A 20,685-nucleotide genomic window follows, 5' to 3' on the forward strand; every position below is an offset into this window, starting at 1 on the left:
CCTGCTGACGAAACCATGCTGACTATCCCTGATCAAATCTTGCCTCTCCAAGTGGAGACAGATTCTCTCCTACAGAATTTTCTCCAATAGTTTCCCTACCACTGACGCGAGACTCACTGGCCTGTAGTTCCCTGGCTTATCTGTACAACCCTTCTTAAATAGCGGAACCACATTAGCTCTTCTCTAGTACTCTGGCACCTCCCCCGTGGCCATAGAGGAATTAAAAATTTGGATCAGAGCCCTTGCGATCTCCTCCCTTGCCTCCCTCAGCAGTCTGGGACACAAATCATCCAGACCTGGAGGTTTGTCCACTTTTAAGCCTGCCAACACCTCCAATACCTTGTCATTCCCAATATCAATTTGCTCAAGAACCTCGCAGTCTCTCTCCCTGAGTTCGATACCTTCATCCTCATTCTCTCGGGTGAAGACGGATGTGAAGTATTCGTTCAACACTCTAGCGATGTCCTCTGGCTCCACCCATAGATTGCCCCCTTGGTCCCTAATGGACCCTACTCTTTCCCTGGTTATCCTCTTCCCATTGATATACTTATAGAATATATTGGCATTTTCCCTCCTTTTATCAGCCAGAGCTTTCTCATATCCCCTCTTTGCTCTCCTAATTGCTTTAAATTCCACCTTGCACTTTCTGTACTCCACTAATGCCTCCGCTGATTTGCTCCCCTTGTACCTGCTAAAAGCCCCTCTCTTCCTTCTCATTGCATCTTGAATATCTCTGGTCATCCATGGTTCTCTGGGCTTGTCACTCCTTCCTATCACCCTAGAAGGAACATGTTGAGCCTGTACCCTCCCCATTTCCTTTTTGAATGCCTGCCACTGCTCCTCTGTAGATTTCCCCACAAGTAGTTGGTCCCAGTCTACCTTGGCCAGATCCTGCCTTATTTTACTAAAATCCACTCTCCCCCAATCCAAAACATTTTTTTGCAACTTGTCTATTTATTTGTCCATAACAAGCTTAAATTGTACCATGTTGTGGTCACTATCATTAAAATGCTCCCCCACCACCACCTCAGCCACCTGTCCGGCTTCATTCCCCAGGATTAGGTCCAGCACTGCGCCGTACCTTGTTGGGCCCTCTACATATTGACCTAAAAAGTTCTCCTGTACACATTTCAAGAAATCCACTCCATCCAAGCCCTTAACATTATGTTTATCTCAGTTAATGTTGGGAAGTTGAAATCACCTAATATAATTATCCTGTTGTTATTGTTTTTATACACCTCCACAAATTGTGCACATATTTGCTCCTCAATTTCCCACTATCTGGGGGCCTATAATAAACACCTAACAATGTGCTGCCCCTTTTTTATTCCTAAGCTCTATCCACAAAGCTTCATTTGATATCCCCTCCAAGATATCATCTCTCCTTACTGCAGTAAATGACTCCTTAACTAATAATGCAATGCCTCGTCCTCTTTTACCCCCTCCCCTGTCTCGCCTGAAGATTCTATATCCTGGAATGTTGAGCTGCCAATCCTGCCCCTCTCTCAACCATGTCTCTGTGATGACTACTATATCACAATTCCACGTGTCAATCCTCACCCTTAACCGTTTTACCTGTAATACTCCTGGCATTAAAGTAGAGTCCATCCAGTTTTGCTTTACTCCCTTGAAGCTTAATGCAGTTGTACTCCCTCTGACTTGATTGTTTTACCGTATTATGATTTGTCCCTATTCTGCTAACATTCTGTGTCCCCTCCCCCTGCCGAATTAGTTTAAACTCCTCCCAACAGCACTCGCAAACCCGCCTGCAAGGATGTTAGTCACGCTCTGGTTTAGAGGTAGACCGTCCCACTTGTACATGTCCCACCTTCCCCAGAAACGGTCCCAGTGATCCAGGAATCTAAAACCCTCCACTCCTGCACCAACTCTTAAACCACGTATTCATCTGCGCTATTCTCCTATTTCTGTGCTCGCTAGAACGTGGCTTTGGGAGTAATCCAGAGATTACACCCCAAGAGGTCCTGCATTTTAGTCTACTGCCTAACTCCCTGAATTCTTGATGCAAGACATCACCTCTCTTTCTACCTATGTCATTGGTACCAACATGTACCATGACCTCTGCCTTATTACCCTCCCCCTTCAGGATGCCCTGCAGCCGTTCAGTGACATCCCGGACCCTGGCACCAGGGAGGCAACACACCAACTTGGTGTCACGTTGACGGCCAAAGTAGCGCCTATCTGTTCCCCTGACTATAGAATCCCCTATTACTATTGCCCTTCCTCCCCTCCTGTACAGACAGGCTGCTTGTGGTGCCAGAAGCTTGGCTCTGTCCGCACTCCCTGGAGGGACCAGTGCCCTCATCAGCCTCCAAAATGGAATACCAATTTGTGACCGGATCCCCAGGGGACTCCTGAACTACCTGCCTGTTTCTCTTGGGCTGCCTGGAGGTCAATCATTCCCTTCCTTCCTCAAGTCCCTTCAACCGTGGTGTGACCACCTCTCTAAACATGCTATCCACAATGCTCTCAGACTCACGGATGCTCCACAGTGTCCCCAGCCATTCCAGCTCTCCAGCAGCTGCAGCTGGACACACTTCCTGCTGATGATCCCGGGCACTGGAAACGTTCTCAGCTTCCCATATGGAGCACGAGGAGCACACCACGGCTTTGAGCTCTCCTGCCATGACTTATCCCTTTAAATTAAACCTTTAATTTACTATAGAATATACAAACTATAAACCACAAAAAGACCTTAAACTATAAGCAACGAAAGTAGTAAATACTTACCTGACCTTACCCACTACTTATCAGTCATTCCTTTCCCTTGTAGCCTCTACTGCTGCCGCAGGGCAATACCACTCTCTGAAGATTTAAGAAGTTGAATAGCAAAGAAAAAATGCAAAGAGCACCTCTTCCCCTCTGCACCAAATTGCCAATCCCCACACTCACTCTGGCTATGTCTCATTCAGGATGAGGTCTCTCCCATGCTCGTGTGCAAGCATGCTGACAGATCATGGTGTTTGCAACAGTTCCTTTATAGACAGTCAAAATAATTTAATATTTTTAAGGCAGAGGTAAATAGACTCTTGTTAGGCAAGGAAGTCAAAGCTTCTTTGGGGTATATGGGAATGTGGAATGCGAAACGTGAACAGATCAGCCATGATCTTATTGAATGGCAGAGCAAGCTCAAGGGGCTGAACGGCCTACTTCTGCTCCTATTTTGTATGTACGTATCACACGGAATGGATTTCCACATAGATTAGGGGAGGTAAACACCCTGGAATCATTTAAGGAATAGTTAATGCTGAGATAGGACAACTGTAAGGTATTTCAAGGTGGATAACGTAGTTAATCACGCAATTAAACTTAGCATGACTTTAAATAATGAATAATTAGTGCTCATGTTCGATACTCTCAACAGTTCAGTGATTTAAGTAGAGTTCATTCATGTACAAATACAAAGTCCTTGAATATTAAGTCATATAGGTGAACATTTATATGCACAAACACAAAAGGCAGTTCAGTTTTCGTCTCAACTGAGCTGTTTCCCTTAAGAAGAAAAATGTTTACATTGGAATTCAGGTTGCAGTTTTGCCTCCATAAAGCTGCATTTCATATGAATCAGTAAGTGGGAGAGAAGGATGATGAACAAAGAGGGAGCAGATTAAAATAGAAAATAAAAGGAAAGAGTATGGATAGTTTGAAAGTCAGACATGAGATAGAAGGGCAGGGACAGAGAGGCACCCAAGTATCACGCACATTGCACTGAAAGCCAGAAAAACTGTTGCTCATTGTTCAAATAAAGTGCAAACAGCGACAGTAACAGGAAAACTGACAGCTAAGTAGCAGTGCCAATCATATTGATATGAGCGAGCAATAATTAGTAGTGATAGTTAGTAACAGCTCAAGGCCATTGCAAATGTAGCAACCATGACTAATCGAGACAGCAAACCAGTGAAAGCAACAGTGACTACCTCAAGTTAAGTAATGCTGAAATCACTCAGAACACACCAGGTGCCAGCAAATCAGTCACAGGTAATTATGAATTAAACACAGGCCACGACAAAATAAAATCAAAACTTTTTTTTAAAATGTACAACAAACAAGATTCATGTTATTGCCAAAACAAAACATTTCTTATACAAAAATATGCTAAAAAATTCTCCTTGTAAACGATATGCATCTGACAGGAGACATTTTATAATGAATGGTGTACCTTGCAGTTTAACTTCTGATTTTAGATAATGGACAATTAGTGCTTGTTTAATCCTCTCAAACGTACGGCCATTTTGTGAATCAAGTAGAGCTTCTCACTCGAAAATGCAAACATATCTTTAAGATGTTGAGAAATTGTATCAGCGATGAAAACACACACATCAGGAGAATGCTAAATTATATGGAGGTGGTGGACGGACAACTCATATTGCGATAAAATCCCTTCAGGCCACTAAGAAAGGAGGCGGGTTATTTTTAGAATATTGCACTGAGACACCTCACATATACACAGTAGAGTATTAGTGTTATGGAATGTGAGTAAGCCGGATGCAGCTCTGGCGTACTATGAACATTTGTGAAAATGGTGTCATGATACAAGGCACAGCACTGCAATCATTAGCCTGTGCACTTAAATCACAATGTACGTTATCCAAGTAAACGTGTTTGGAATTTTGATGCTAAAGAATGATTGGGCATTAGCCCATACCCACAGGTCACCTAACAGCAATCTCAACTTCAGTCAAGCTGTCCGATGTAGGCAAGGCATCACCTTATAAAGGACAAGGCAATCATGCTCCTAAATTAGGTTAGCTTTAAGAGGGGATTTTGTAATTCACCTGGGCGTTGGACAGCAGTCAGGTGAAGAGTAGTCTGTGCCAAAGACAATCCAACAAGATAAAAACATTAACAAGAAACTTATGAAAATAACGTGCAAAATACAGTCTGGAAACCAAGATAAGAAACTTCAGAATAAATAGCTCCTTACCTCGTCTCCGTCATTCAATTTAAGGCTCCTGATTTTCACTGTGACAGTCATGCATTCAGAGGTTCCTCCTCTTGCTTTCACTGTTCCAGCCACATACCAAAGAGCAGAAAAGCTGCTAATTTTGGAATTCAGACTTTTTAGATTATGTTCAAATGTGCCGTGTAACTGCACGGCTAGGAGTTAAAAGTGTAGAAGGTAGCTCTAAATGCAGAGGTTGAAGGAAGTTATTAAAAATACATTTGGTTCATTACATGATGTCGCCTGAACACAATGCAGGTAGAAGCTGCAGTTCCCAAAGATGGTAAAATAGTGTAAATTCACTATATAAAAAAGTAACATTTCGTCTCCATACTCTCATTATGATAAAAATATTAACATTTTAATAAAGCATAAAATTATGAGAAAGGCTGACATGATGAGACTTATTCCCACAAGAGAACATTGATGAGGCATAATCCAGTTCTTCGAAACCTGTTTTATTATCAATTAACATAATTCAATTTAAAACTGTGATCACAGGACTTGACACTCAATCCATAGAGGAGCAGATCTAGGATGCATTCCCATCAAAAGTGACCTGTAGGACACAGACTGCTGTAAGCACTGATATCAAGTATCTCTCTAATCCAGACAGGAGGTTGTCACTGAGCTATTCTAATGCAAGTCCTATGCAGCAGCTGCCTAAACAGCAGCACTGGTGATTGTGGGGCGCACCTCACCAAAGGCACACAGTTTGGGAAACCAGAATGGAAGAAGGCAGATCGTAGGAACAGGAGTAGGCCATGTAACCCCTTGAGACTGTTCTGCCATTCAATGAGTTTGTGGTTGATCTGTGACACAAATCCACGTACCTGCCTTTGCCCCATCTCCTTTAATACCTTGGGTTAACAAAAATCTGTCAATTTCAGATTTAAAATTAATCCGTGATCAACTGCCATTTGCAGAAAGTGTTCCAAACTTCTACCATCCTTTGTGTGTAGAAGTTTTTCCTAATTTCACTCCTGAAAAATCTGACTTTTGGACTATGCCCCCTAGTCCTAGACTCCTCAGCCAGCAGAAAGAGTTTATTTCTATCTAGTTTATCTGTTTGCCCTAATATTTTGAAAACTTCAAACAAATCACCCTTCATCCTTCTTAATCCAGTGAATACAATCCAGTTTATGTAATCTCTCCTCATAATTTCAGCCTTGGCAGTCCAGGTCTCATTCTGGTAAATCTACACTGCACTCCCTCTGAAACCAATACATCCTTCCTAAGGTGCTGTACCTAGAAATGCTCAAAGTACTCTAGTTGTCGTCTAGCCAGGGTTCTGTACAGTTAAATAATGACTTCTACCCCCGTGTAATCTAGTCTTCTAGATAAAAAGGCCAGCATTCCATTAAACTGTTTAAATTCTTTTCAGCACCCATTCATAACATTTTAATGATTTACATATATCGACTTCCAAGTCTCTTAGGTCCTCTATTGTTTCTAGTTTTTCTGCATTTAGAAAGTACCTTGCTCTATCCTTTTTAGGTCCAAAGTGGATGATTTCACATTTACATACTTTGAAGTCCATTTAACCGCTCACTAAAATCTATCAATTTCTCCTAGTATTTTAAAGCTTCCATCTACACTGCTTATAATGCCACCGAGCTTAATGCCATCAGCAAATTTGGATATGAGGCTTTCTATCTCATCATCTAAGTCACTAATAAATACGGTGAATAGTTGAGACCCCAACACAGATTCCTGCGGAACTTTAAGTCACATAGAAAGTGATTCTCCCTCAACGGAAAAAACTGGGGATATCTGGTGAAACACAAGATTCAAACATAGATATTCATTATCAAATACTTAATGCAGTGCTATTTCTCTACCCCTGTTAACCACAGGAACACTGGGTCAGACTTGAGCAATCTACATTACTGCAATCCAGTACTTGGAAGGGGAAGAGGAAAATTACTTAATTTCCCTCATCAGATTACTGTTCCTCCTGTTCTATTTTATTTATATTCTTACACCAATATAAAAGATGTGAGAAAGTAACACCAATAAGTTTAAAGGCCACTGGATATGGTCCCCTTTTAATTAGTGCAGAAAGGTAAATAAAAAATAGCCTTTCATTGCAACTCACAATGCAGAGAGCCAGTACAGATATGCTTTTGCAAACATTAACTGACTGTTGTGCCAAACACTCAAGAGTTTGGAAAGATATTCCACCAAGCACCCCAAATCCAAAATGAGTTTTCTCCAATGTCCACCCCCTCACCAGTGTGAGCCAGACTTTTTTTTAAATAAAAATGATAAAGATATTTAAGTAACGGTTTCCCTTAAACAAACCAGACATAAAATCTGATCTACCAAAGTCACAACATTGATATTATATCAGTTTCAAGGAATATCCAGCTGGTAACCAAATATTAAGAAATAGAAAGTGATCTATGCTGAGGTAAACTGGAACTAGAACAAACCAAGTAGATTAAAACGCCAAGTAGGCACTGGATGAATAGCATGGCCTGTTATTATTTGATTTTCGGTGTGCTCTGTGCTATTAGATTAAGCAATATTGGGACACAGCAATGGAGGGAATTAGTTTACTAAACATCTCATTTCCTAATTCAATTATATTGATGCCATACGTTAGTGTGGTCAAATTGGACAAAATCTAAAATTACACTTTAGAAAATTTACTGGCTAGAAATACTCATTACTCTTGGTATTACTTCCATAACTAAATATTGCACAAAGCAAATCAGGTGTATATATGTATAATATATATTAGATAAATATTTCCCCACATGTTGAGTACAGGAATAGGTTATAATATAAAAACCATAAAAGCTGCAGTAACATTCGACTGAAATCATTTCAGTAACCCAAAGAAGGTTAAACTTACTCTGCAGCCTGAAAACTGCCATCCATATCTGATCAATTAAACCCTTGGGTTTATACTTACATTAAAAGCAAGAAAGCCTTGACTGCACTCTGTGCAGGATACAGCAGGTACTACTGGGCAAGTTGCTATTCTACAGCTTACTAACATCAAACTCCACGTAACATTTCAGTCCAAGGATATAAAATGTATATTATAAAATTATTCACTGTACATTATTTTTCATAGCCCTTGTTTACTCCCTAAGGATCTCATCATGGAATTTTTGATAAAGAATGCAGGGAGAACAAATAAGGAGCCTGTTACTGGGACATTGCTGCTGATTTGATGCCAAATGTGTCACATTTATACTATTACTGTAAGGAACGTATGAAATAGGCATCTTAACACACTTGGAAGGTCTTCTGTTAATCAGATTTACATCACAGTATTAGGAACAATTCAAGTTTTTCTAATCCCCTTATTTTGTATTTGGTTCGCTTCAGGGCCACAATGATGTCTGCTCTCCAATGCCTGCCAAGGTCAGAATTTAAAAATTGACAGTAATATGTAAACTCTAAATGCAATGGTTTCAGTTGCCTCCAATGCACTGGAAGTCTAAGTCAATAAGCTGCACTGAAGGTTTCACTTCCATGTTAAGCTTTGACTAATTGGTGGAGCCAATGCAATAGGCACATGAATCTACACCTGCACCACGTTAAGCACAGGGGTGAAAACTGCTGCCTGATGCAATTTGGAAACAAAGCAGCTTCATTCCCTAGCACAGTCAATCATCACCCACAAACAACACAAAAGAACATGCTAATCAGAACTAAATACAACCATAAGAGAGCTGGAGTGGAACAATACAGAAACTCCAAAATCTGAAAAACATTCTTGGCACAGTAAGTTGTCTATAGTTTTAGTAAATTAAATTCTTCTTGGTCCAGACTTGTGCCTTTCTGTAACAGCGGTGTCTAAGGCATCAGGTAAGTTTTGTAGTGCACATCCATGTTTTAGCCAGTAAACAAGACTGTAGCAACAAACTCATCACTTTGATTCGAGAAATCGATTCCAGTAATACTGGAAAGCTGGTGAGTTACAGGCACCAATGGCTATCAGGAGCAACAAATACAGCATCATCATGACTATAAAACTATGCCGGGAGATCCAGGATGGCTGTTTTGCGGGTCTGTAACATTAAAACAGGAAGTAATTATAATGCAACTTACTAGAGACAGTTACATATTACAAAGAAAATGTGTCTAACTTTTGATCCCTTGAAAAAAATTTCTAATTTTCAAGAAAATCAAAAATTTGACAATAAGCGATTTCAAAGCAACTCCAGAAATGTGAAATATGCTAAAATAAGCCATAGATGCAGAATGAATTGAAGTGTTTAAGACAGTGATAGGGAATTACTTAGAAATTAAAGTTATGATGGATTTATGGAAAAGGGCAGGAATTGGGAAATTTTAAAAAAAGAGTTTCAAGGTCTTAACAGAATAATAAAGCAGATTTTCAATCTTCAAGTATGAAAAGGCCATTCCCTTCACAGTAGCCTTCACAAACATAGGGCTGAATCTTGACAGGGGCGGGATGGAGTTTCTGTTGGGAATTTCATAGGTATGTCGCCTGTTAATGGGAGTGGAAATGGCTGTATACATGTGCATGTCCAATTTCTGACCCTGGTGGGCAGTTGGTTGGGGTGGGGGGAGGTGGGCAGAAGCATTTATTTTCTCCCCGAAGCCATCTTTGCCTTCCTTCAGCTACCATATTTCCCGAGGATTGGGGAAACCGGGTTAAGTCAGCTGCTGCCAGCCTCATTGAAATGTTTAATTGGCCAATCCACCACCTGAGAGCAGGTTGACTGCCCACCTATTGTCCCGTCTCTGCTAAACCTGGAGGCAGACTGGGTTGAGATTTTTAAAGCTTTAACATCTCATCCTTCCCCAACCCATCCATTTCAGGGTGTTAAGATTCAGCCCACTCTTCCCATAATGGATTGGTTAGCATGCCAAAGATAGTGTAGAACATAATTCACACCTCCTACTGTACCACTTTACTGTACCCCCTTCCTGCTGTCCAATGCCCATTACCACACTCAACTGCCACATTTCCCCTCCCTAGTTTTCCTCACACAGGATCAATGAAACTCCCACCTTTGATCCAGCACAGCTCTGGTGTTCCTTCAATTTGTAAAACAAGCAATGCTATTGCCTCCTGACCTCCCAAAATCCAGTTAGCTGTGCACTAACGAAACAGATGCAGCTGGGGTGTAAACACCCACTCTTTGTCAAACGATCAATAAGTAAAATGATAAATGGCTGACTGAACTGCTCAAAGTCAACAAATGCTCCAGTTTAGGCAAGTTTTTGTATTACAGAGGGCAACAACATTAACAAACACTTCAACAGAATGGAGTGTGTTTAATCAATTGAAATGGGTGTCTACGCCATGTGGTATATTTCCCTCCACTTCCTCCTGTTCATGTCAGTATGAAGTGCAAACATTTGAAAAAATATAGCCTCAACATACTTGCTCACAAATATTACATATAACAGAAGCATTCAATGAACAGATACTTAATCCTTTTTTAAAGCTCTTGCAAGTACTGATATTTTAACCTGAAGTGTTGGTTAAGATCAACCAAAACACCTCCACAAAGTTTGTCTGACAGGAGTGAAGCCTAAAAGAGCTTGTCTCCAAACTCCAGATTAGCCATTGCCCATTGCCACTCAATTTGATCAGTATGCAAAAGAAAACCAGTCGAATTCAGTACATTTGGGGCGAAATAAAAAAATAGCTCTAGAATGAGTCCAATGATGTAGTCAGAGGGCTCTGGAAACACTCAGTAAAATTTAACAGAAGTTGCATCTACCTTCTTCGGTGCAGTTTCTCTGAATAAATGAGCAGATATTTAACTCTTAGCAGCTGGTTGTTTGTGACCACAAAGTATTTTTGTGGAACATCCCCACCTTCGCTGTTCCTCACCCTTGCTCTACGTCGATCTATGCCACGAGCATCTGAAATCAAACGGGCAACATTCGCTTATTAGCATGGGAGTAAGTCTAAAAACAGATTATATAATAACTGAGAAACAACAGTTTTTGAAAGTGTAAATGTCATGCATCATTAAGCCCTGGAGTTCTAGTCACTCTGTGTCACTAAACTTGGGGCTGATATTATTTCTATAGGCGCAGCTGCAATAATGGTTCAGAGGCTTAAGATTATAATAAAATTAATATAATTAGGAAATCCCTTTCAAGGAAAAAATTAGTTTGCTTCAAAACTTACATGTCAGGAGGCGATCAATATAATATCAAGAGTAGGCAGTCCCTCGAGCCTTTCCCACTATTCAATTAAATCATGGCTGATCTATACCTCAACTCCACTTACACACCTTTGCTCCATTCTCTTACCTAACAAAATTCTACGGGCTGAATCTTCTGATGTGGGGAGCAGTGAACGACTTAACTAAAGTCACTGATGTACCTCGGAATCCTGAGAAAATCCCAACAAATGCACATGCATTGTACTTTCGAGGGGAGTACGGGAACTCACCAAGACTCCTTAGACCGAACCTTCGAAACCCACAACTACTACCATCTAGGAGGACAAGGGCAGCAGATCCATTGAAACACCACCACTTGCAAGTTCCCTTCCAAGCCATACCCCACCCTGACTTGGAACTATATCGCCGTTCCTTCACTATCGCTGGGTCAAAATCCTGGAACTCCCTCTCTAACAACAGTGTGTGTGTGTACCTACACCACATAGACTGCAGCGGTTCAAAGTGGCAGCTGACCACCATCTTGTATAAGACAATTAGGGATGGGCAATAAATGCTGGCCTGGCCAGTGATGCTCACATCCCACGAATGGATTTAAAACAAGTTTAAACGTCTGATTGCCGGGTTTTGCCCTGCCCAGACTGTCGCACAATTCCCCATGACAGTGGGATCAGATAGCCAGAATCAGAGAATTGGGCTGTTTGCCCTACACTTACCCTGGCTTTTACACAGATTTACCTAGAGCTTCTCCTAGCTTGTGCAAAGCCTGCTTAGGAGGGCAGCTCAAAGTAAATCAGCTGGAGTAACAAAGCCTCAAACACCACGCCAACGATGACAATGTTCAACCCCACCCCCGCCTTCTCCCAACATTATTCTCTCTTCTCCCCCTCCTGACAATGATCACTCCCCTGCCTTCTGTTTCACCTTCTAGAATCCCTGGATCCTGTCTGGCTGGTGTTGGGAGAGTCAGTGCTGTCGGGTGGTGGGGGAGGTGCATGGGGAATAGGAATGAACATTGTCGGAGAAGTTGAGGGGGCAGTGGGAAAATGGGAGCCAAAAGGGAGTGGGTGGGGTAGGGCAAACACTGTTGGGAGGGGGTGCTGAGGGACGAACACTGCCAAGGGTGATTGGGGGGGTGGGGTGGGGGGGCTGGGCTGAGGAGCGAATATTGTCTGAGGGGTGGGGTGAATACTGTCAGGGGGTAAGGTTCTGTGGTTTTGGGTTGAAATCAATGAACTGAAGACAGACCTTAAGGGGCATGTCTTTAGTTTATGACGAGAAAAGGGGGATGTTTTCGCTGGAATTATGTTCATCACTTGGCCTCCAGATTCTGCTCGATACTGGATCCCTGCCAAAGCCAAGACCGGAGGATGCAAAGGCTCCAGCATCAAGTGGTCAGTTTAAATTGCAGTCAACGACAGGCACAGCCAGGCCTATGAATTTCAGTTCCAAAATTTTCACTTCACCTGACTTCAACCGCTCTTTGGGGAAGAAAGTTCCAGATTGCCACTACCCTCTGTGCGAAGGAATGCTTCCTTAAATCACTGAACAGCCCAGCTCTAATTTTAAGCTCATGACTCTTTGCTGTGATCTCCCCAGCCAGAAGAAAGAGTTTCAAATTCCTATCAAATTCTTTAATCAGCTTAAACACTTCAATTAGTTTCCCATTTAATCTTCTGCACTCAATTATTAAATGGATAGATGAAAGCAAGCATAGACACAAAAACAGGAGTTTCTTATACAAGTATAACAGCCATGCTTCCACTTATCTACAAAATATTTATCCTAAGATTCAAAGAAAGTGATACCTTTTCCTTTAACCTGGCATTTAACATCAGGATGGTCAATGATCTCACAAACTGCAACACAGCTAAGGACAGGTCCGAGAATACTTTGGTGCCAGCCGTTACCATGGGGACTGTACAGAAGAGCCAAGCTCAGGTCACTGGTAAGGTAGGTTCCTTCCCCAAAGAGAGACGTCTATGAAGAAAGAGCAATCTTTGAACATACATAAACATTCAGAGCAACTGAGCAAAGCTAAACTAGTACTCTTATGACCTTTGCAATTTTTTTTTAAAGAGGTAATCTTAAGACAATATAGACACATGGGTTCAGGCTATTGCTCATATGGAGGATAAACACCAGTACAGACTGGTTGGGCCAAACAACCTGTTTAAGTGTTATTATTTCTATCTAAGTCTACATTCCTTTACTAATGTTCTCAGTATCTATTTCTTACCTATTTAAAGGCCTACTGTAAGTACAAAGATTAAAGGCTGCACGTACCAGATGGAGAGAATGCCAGAGAGATTTTTCAATATGAGAACAATTAAAAGAGTAAGTGAGATTGACATCAAGCCAGGCAGGGGCCTACATCAAGGGATAAAGCAGGGGGCTGAAAAGAAGCAACATTTGGTGGGAGAATGGAGGAGGAGAATGTTGCCAGATGGGAGTGCTCATTGACTTAGTTGCACAGACTCAGAATCACAGAATCTGAGAATTGTTACCGCACAGGAGGCAGCCATTCAGCCTATCATGTCTGCACCAGCTCTCCAAATGAGCATCATGACTTAGTGCCATTCTCCTGCCTTTTTCCCCCACACCCTTGCACATTGTTTCTATTCAAATAATCATCCAATGCCCTCTTGAATGCCTCGATTGAACCTGCCTCCAGCACACTTCCAGGCCGTGCATTCCAGACTCAAACCACTCGCTGTGTGAAAAAGCTTTTTCTCACATCACATTTACTGCTTTTGCAAATCATTTAAATCTGTGCCCTCTCATTCTCGTTCCTTTTACAAGTGGGAACAGTTTCTCTATCTAGCCCCCTCATGGTTTTCAACACCTTTATCAAATCTCCTCTTAGCCTTCTCCTCTCCAAGGAGAACAGTCCCAACCTAGGAGTACTCCAGGGTGGAGCAGAGAAGAATGAGGATGGCATCAGGGAATACTCAAGTAGGACTGTCAGTCTACAGCAATGCTAAAATAGCTGTTTAAGCCTACCCGAATTGTTTTTTGTTATAAAATGAGGTTTGCTGTTTAAAATCAATGATGTTTAAGAGCTTGGAGAGCCTATTATGATGGAATTATCCTTTAAATAAACTAATGACTGCAACCAAGTTAGCCCATATGAGAAAACAATGGAATTCCTGACCTTGTTTAGATGACACTGTAAACCACAATGAATTATAGAATAGAAATTCTCAAGTCGGCTCCCATGAAATGCATAGATGAGATCTCGGTCGCCTTTGGTTTCCTCGAACTTGGCATTCATCTGATCACAATAAACAATCTCAAACAGGAAGTCCGGTGTAGCAGCAGTGGGTGTTGTGAACCCAGTGAGTTCCTGGATTTCTTCATACTAGAACACAAACAAGATCTCCTGTAAAAATTACAACTGCAAAAAAATCTGATAACTGAAGTCTTTTATTTTTGGTGGTGGGGTAGGGGAGTGGGGTGAGAAAAGTAACATTTTATTCACTCCTTCAGATTCTCTCCACACAATCCACCACCATAAGTAGGTAGGTTTCTTATCAATGCCAACCTGTATTGAATGATTAGTAATATGGTGCAGGGAGATAATGGATAATATACAAACACTAGCTTGAACTCTGGTACAACATCTTTTCCTAGAAGCCTACACGACCCAGACATAAATGTCATAAACCCCAACTTCTGTCAAATCCCCACGCCTCAACAAAGGTAAAAACAGACCATACTCAAACAAGACCACTAGTTAACAAGGTTGTTCTTCCATCTGACTGGCCACCAAAATTTGCATTGCAAGTAACCCAAAGTTCCCTGCCTTAATGTGTCAATGCATTCACCTGTATCAGCAAAACAGTGAAAAACAGCAAAATGAAGGTGCGTCATCTTTGATGTAAAAGAGCTTTTTTCTACTTCTATGCCTTTTCTAACTCTTTTATTCTGTTGAATAAATAGAGCGAGCACAGAGTAACCCCCAACTGCAGCAACCATTAAGACCATCAATCCAGTACATTAAGTGAAAACCCTTTTGACATGGCAAATTACCAGCAGCAGCATCTCAAGTTCTAGTTAAAAATTAACAGAAAATTAAAACACTTAAAAGCGATGACCGAAATATCTCAGCTCTATTCTATGAGTTCAAAACGAAAAGTAATTCTGCAACAAGTCACAGTTGCACAGTTGGCTACATCCATATCAGTACATTTGTTAACTCCCTCATCTACATCTCTGGACAGCATATTATGCACAGTGTGCACTGCAACTGATATATGTATGGTTCTTATGACACAGCGCTTCTACTGACATGTTTTAGTGACATGAAGCTTATGCACTTTAGACGTTAGAGAATAAGGCATTACATGCTGACAAAATTATCCTGTGATTCCTGCTGCAATAAATTTTGTTTGCTGTCCAATATAGCCTTTTATTCATTCATGGAACATGGGCATAGCTAGCAAGGCCAATATTTGTTGTCCATTCCTAACTGCCCTTGAGAAGGTGGTGGTGAACTGCCTTTTTGAACCGTTGCTGTTTGTGTGGTGAAGGAACACCCACAGGGTTGTTAAGATAGGGAGTTCCAGGACTTTGACCCAGAAACAACGAGGGGACGGCGACATATTTCCAAGTCAGGTTGGTGTGCAGCTCGGAGGCAAACAATTGAAATTATACCCATGCTTACAGGCAGTCTCAACTGGAGGAAATTTCAATACTACCTAATCGTTGGTTGAAAATTTTCTATAAACATTCAGAAAGGTTCTTACCCCTTTCTTTCCCAAACTTTTAATGGTTAGGTTTTTTGACAAACAGGCCCAGCTGAGAAGTTCGAGAGTTCTTTTGTGCGGGATTATTCCAGAGTGTAGAAGCTGTTTTAAGTCTGGCAGGTTCTGCGCATCAGCAAGCTGTAGGGAGACACAATCTGTCAGTCCAAGAACATGCCATATAATATTCTGCACAGAGCTTTAACTTAAAATTTAAAGATCAAGATGTGGAGTTTCCCACTTTGGTTGAATCAACAGTTCTGGTGCAAAAACGGACCCAAAATTGCACCTGTTTCAAAAAGTAATATTTCCCCTTTCCCACCATTTGCATATCGCCAAAGACAAAATCTGCATTGAATCACCATCAACAGGCATCATTTAAATTAAATTGTTTTAAAAATATATTCCTTAATGTATTTAAACATGGTAATTTAGTTCAGTTTGATTAATAGAGCTGAAAATGGATTTCACACAAAAAAAGTATTTTTAATCACAATGTAAATTCACCATGCGTGAGTAATTGATTTTAAATTACTGAAAATTACTTTTATAAATATGCAAGACCATTTGCTAATTATATTTGGGTACAATAGTCAGATTCCTAGTAAATTTTAAAAATATATTTGAAAGCTTAGCGTCTTTGTGTCTAAAAGAACCGGTTTAATTTTTTGCACCTGTTTGAAGGCTTGCAAATGAGTGAAGTGGCGGAAACCCTTTCCACCAATGGAATTCACACTGGGTGTGCGGTCAGACTTGTGGCAAGCTTCTAACACAATGCTTTTTAAATGAGTGCAGAAGATTCCAAAAACTCGAGTGCGCTGACTGCAATTTGCCCTCAAAATTACTTGCAATCCTTTGTACTGATTATTCCGATTTCCAGTGTATTGCACAAAAAAACCAGCACAACGCAACAAAAACTCCAAGCTCAACTATGTAGTATAGCAGTAAAATGACTACCATAATTGCTCTGCACCTCACTCCCAATCTTTGCACACTGTCAGCTGTGGCTCAAGGGCAGTGCACATTCACCTGTCAGAAAGTTGAGGGTTCAAGGCTTGCTTCAGAGACTTGAGCACAAAATCCAGTACTGCACTATGCATCAGCCTGAGGGTGTACAGTACTGCCAGGGGTACTAAAATATATGATGGCAGGTTTTTTCTTGCTTTGGATAGGGTACAAAAATATCTGATATATGATCTCTGCCATCTGCTTATCACTACTTACCATAGTGTACAATATCAATTCTACATGACCGAGACTGTGTGATATAATTATCAGAATCTGCTTTTCAGTGCAATCATGTCATCACTGTCATGTACATGAGCACTATCCACCAATGCCACCACCTACTGACCAAACCCACCAACACTGAATCACTTTGGACTGTAGAACAACACAAAACAGATATAAAGGAGGAGGGCACTCGCTTGGCCCGATAAATGAAGTACAGTAGCATACTGGTTATGTCACTGTACCAATAAGTTGGTAGACACAAATCCCACTCTGGCAATTGGGGAACTTAAATTCAGTTGATTTAAAAAAAAATCTGGAATAAAAAGCTGTGACAGGTTGTCACAAAAAAAGCCACTAGTTCAGTAATGCCCTTTATGGAAGGAAATATGCCATCTTGATCTACTCTGGCCAATATGTGATGCCGTAGTCACATGGCTGGCTCTTAACTGCCCTTGGAAGCGGCTGCACAAGGAACTCAGCTGTATCAAAAGCATTATAACAATATGCAGCGGTTCTAGAAAATAGTTCAACACCAGCTTCTCAGGTGTGATGATAAATGGTGGCCTTGAGAGTGAAACCCACATTCCATGAATGAGTCAAAAGGAAATCTGTTCAGAGTAAAAAAATAAATCTACTTTCTTGTTATTATGTCATCTAACTTACTCTTGGATGAGTTGAAAGTTTACAATTCCTCTATCTTACTTTGATGGCCAGGTGGCCATTCCTAGTGTTCATCGCTGTACATGTAAAGTTCTTCCTGACATTTGTCTTAACTTTCCCTTTCAATAATGTAAGCTCTGCCCTTTTCTTGTGACATTCTGACATACTTTGAATGTTTTGGTCTCCTTATTTAAGGAAGGATGTAAATGCACTGTAAGTGACTCAGAGGAGGTTTACTAGATTGATACCTGGAATGAGTGGGTTGTCTTATAAGGAAAGGTTAGAGACTGGGCTTGTTTCTACTGAAGTTTAGAAGAGTGAGGGGTGACTTAATTGACAAGGCAGATGTGGAAAGGATGTTTCCTCTGCGGGAGTGAGTCCAGAACTAGGGGGTACGGTTTTAAAATTAAGGATCACCCTTTAGAGATAAAGGTGAGCGAATTTTTTTTCTCTCGAGGGTTGTGCGACTTTGGAACTCTCTGCCTTCAAAGGCAGTGGAGGCGGGGTCACTGAATATTTTTAAGGCAGAGGTAGATAAGATTCTTGTTAGGCAAGGAAATCAAAGGTTCTTGGGGGTCAATGGGAATGTGGAATTCGATACACAAGCAGATCAGTCATGATCTTATTGGATGGCGGAGCAGGCTCGAGGGGTCGAATGGCCTACTCCTGTTCCTATTTCATATATTCTCATGTAAATTGCCTGGCACTATGATTACATGTTTTCTACAACAACGTGCATTTATAATGAGGGATCTACAAGCAATGTGGCATTTTTCATAAAAAACAGTACTTAACCAAAACATGAAGCAATAAAATACAGTGCTGAAAACGTTACAACTCAAAATTAAGGAAGTAGTCAACTTATTAGATAAAAACAAAAAACTGCGGATGCTGGAAATCCAAAACAAAAACAGAATTACCTGGAAAAACTCAGCAGGTCTGGCAGCATCGGTGGAGAAGAGTTGACGTTTCAAGTCCTCATGACCCTTCAACAGAACTGAGTGAATATTAGAAGAGGTGTGAAATATAAGCTGGTTTAAGGTGGGGGGGTGGTGTGGTTGTAGAGACAAGCAAGCAGTGATAGGAGCAGATAATCAAAAGATGTCACAGACAAAGGAACAAAAGAGCACAGAGGCGTTGAAGGTGGTGGTATTATCTAAACGAATGCGCTAATTAAGAATGGATTGCAGGGCACTCAGGGTACAGCTCTAGTGGGGGTGGAGTGGAAAGATTAGCAGGGCATACAAGATTTAAAAATAATGGAAATAGGTAGGAAAAGAAAAATCTATATAAATTATTGGAAAAAACAAAAGGAAGGGGGAAGAAACAGAAAGGGGGTGGGGATGGAGGAGGGAGTTCAAGATCTAAAGTTGCTGAAATCAATATTCAGTCCGGAAGGCTGTAAAGTGCCTAGTCGGAAGATGAGGTGTTGTTCCTCCAGTTTCTGTTGGGCTTCAGTGGAACAATGCAGCAAGCTAAGGACAGACATGTAGGCAAGAGAGCAGGGTGGAGTGTTGAAATGGCAAGCGACAGGGAGGTTTGGGTCATTCTTGCAGGCAGACCGCAGGTGTTCTGCAAAGCGGTCGCCCAGTTTACGTTTGGTCTCTCCAATGTAGAGGAGACCGCATTGGGAGCAACAAATACAGTAGACTAAGTTGGGGAAATGCAAGTGAAATGCTGCTTCACTTGAAAGGAGTGTTTGGGCCCTTGGACGGTGAGGAGAGATGAAGTGAAGGGGCAGGTGTTGCATCTTTTGCATGGGCATGGGGAGGTGCCATAGGTAGGGGTTGAGGAGTAGGGGGTGATGGAGGAGTAAACCAGGGTGTGCCGGAGGGAAACGACCCCTACGGAATGCCGCCGGAGTGGGGGGGGGGGGGGGGGGGGGGGGGGGGGGGGGGGGGGGATATGTTTGGTGGTGGCATCATGCTGGAGTTTTTTCCAATAATTTATATAGATTTTTTTTTTCCCACCTATTTCCATTATTTTTAAATCTTGTATGCCAAAAGGGAATTAGATAAGTACTTGAAGGGGAGAAAAATTGCAGGGCTATGGAGAAAGGACAGGGGTGTGCAACAGGATGGATTGTCTTACAGAGACCGCCCCCCCCCCCACTAGAGCTGTACCTTGAGTGCCCTACCATCCATTCTTAATTAGCACATTCGTTTAGATAATATCACCACCTTCAACACTTCTTTGTTCCTTTGTCTGTGACATCTTTTGATTATCTGCTCCTATCACTGCTTGCTTGTCCCTACAACCACACCGCCCCCCAACTTCTCTCCCTCTCCACCCCACCACCCCCCCCACCACACTTAAACCAGCTTATATTTCACCCCTCTTCTAATATTCACTCAGTTCTGTTGAAGGGTCATGAGGACTCAAAAGGTCAACTCTTTTCTTCTCCGCCGATTCTGCCAGACCTGCTGAGTTTTTCCAGGTAATTTTGTTTTTGTTTTAGTCAACTTATTACTTGCCCTAACATTAGACAAAACGGGTCTTTGATTATCACACAATCATAGAATTGTTATGGTGTAGGAGGCCATTTGGCCCATCGTGTCTGCACTGATTCTCTGAGCACTTTAACTTAGTGCCAATCTCCTGCCTTTTCCCCGTAACCCTGCAGAATAAAATACCCTCGAGTGCATCAATTGAACCTGCCTCCACCACACTTCCAGGCAGTGCATTCCAAACCCTAACTACTCAAAGCCTGAAAAAGTTTTTCCTCACCTAACATTTGCTTCTTTTGCAAAACACTTCAAAACCATGCCTTCTGGTTCTCAATCCATTTAGGAGCAGGAACAGTTTCTCCCTATCCACTCTGTCCAGACCCATGATTTTGAAAACTTCTATCAAGTCTCCTCTTAGCCTTCTCCTCTCCAAGAAAAACAGTCCCAACTTTTCCAGTCTTTCCTCAGAACTGAAGTGTCTCATCCCTGGAACCAGTCTTATAAACTTTTGC

The 20,685-nt window shown here is 41.5% G+C and overlaps 1 protein-coding gene across 1 annotated transcript in view; it reads right to left on the reverse strand.

Annotated features, from left to right (window-relative positions):
• Positions 1-5,397: 5,397 nt before the first annotated feature.
• Positions 5,398-20,685, reverse strand: part of parp16 (poly (ADP-ribose) polymerase family, member 16) — a 29,227-nt gene continuing 13,939 nt past the window's right edge. The window contains exons 2-6 of the mRNA XM_041175211.1: positions 15,837-15,974; positions 14,243-14,449; positions 12,897-13,068; positions 10,678-10,822; positions 5,398-8,988 (exon numbers count right to left, since the gene is read on the reverse strand). Of these exons, the coding sequence (XP_041031145.1) occupies positions 8,847-8,988; positions 10,678-10,822; positions 12,897-13,068; positions 14,243-14,449; positions 15,837-15,974 (804 nt within the window). The 3' untranslated portion in view covers positions 5,398-8,846. The remainder of the gene's footprint in view (positions 8,989-10,677; positions 10,823-12,896; positions 13,069-14,242; positions 14,450-15,836; positions 15,975-20,685) is intronic.

The sequence above is a fragment of the Carcharodon carcharias genome, chromosome 26 (assembly GCF_017639515.1).
Source record: "Carcharodon carcharias isolate sCarCar2 chromosome 26, sCarCar2.pri, whole genome shotgun sequence".
Lineage (NCBI taxonomy): Eukaryota > Metazoa > Chordata > Chondrichthyes > Lamniformes > Lamnidae > Carcharodon > Carcharodon carcharias.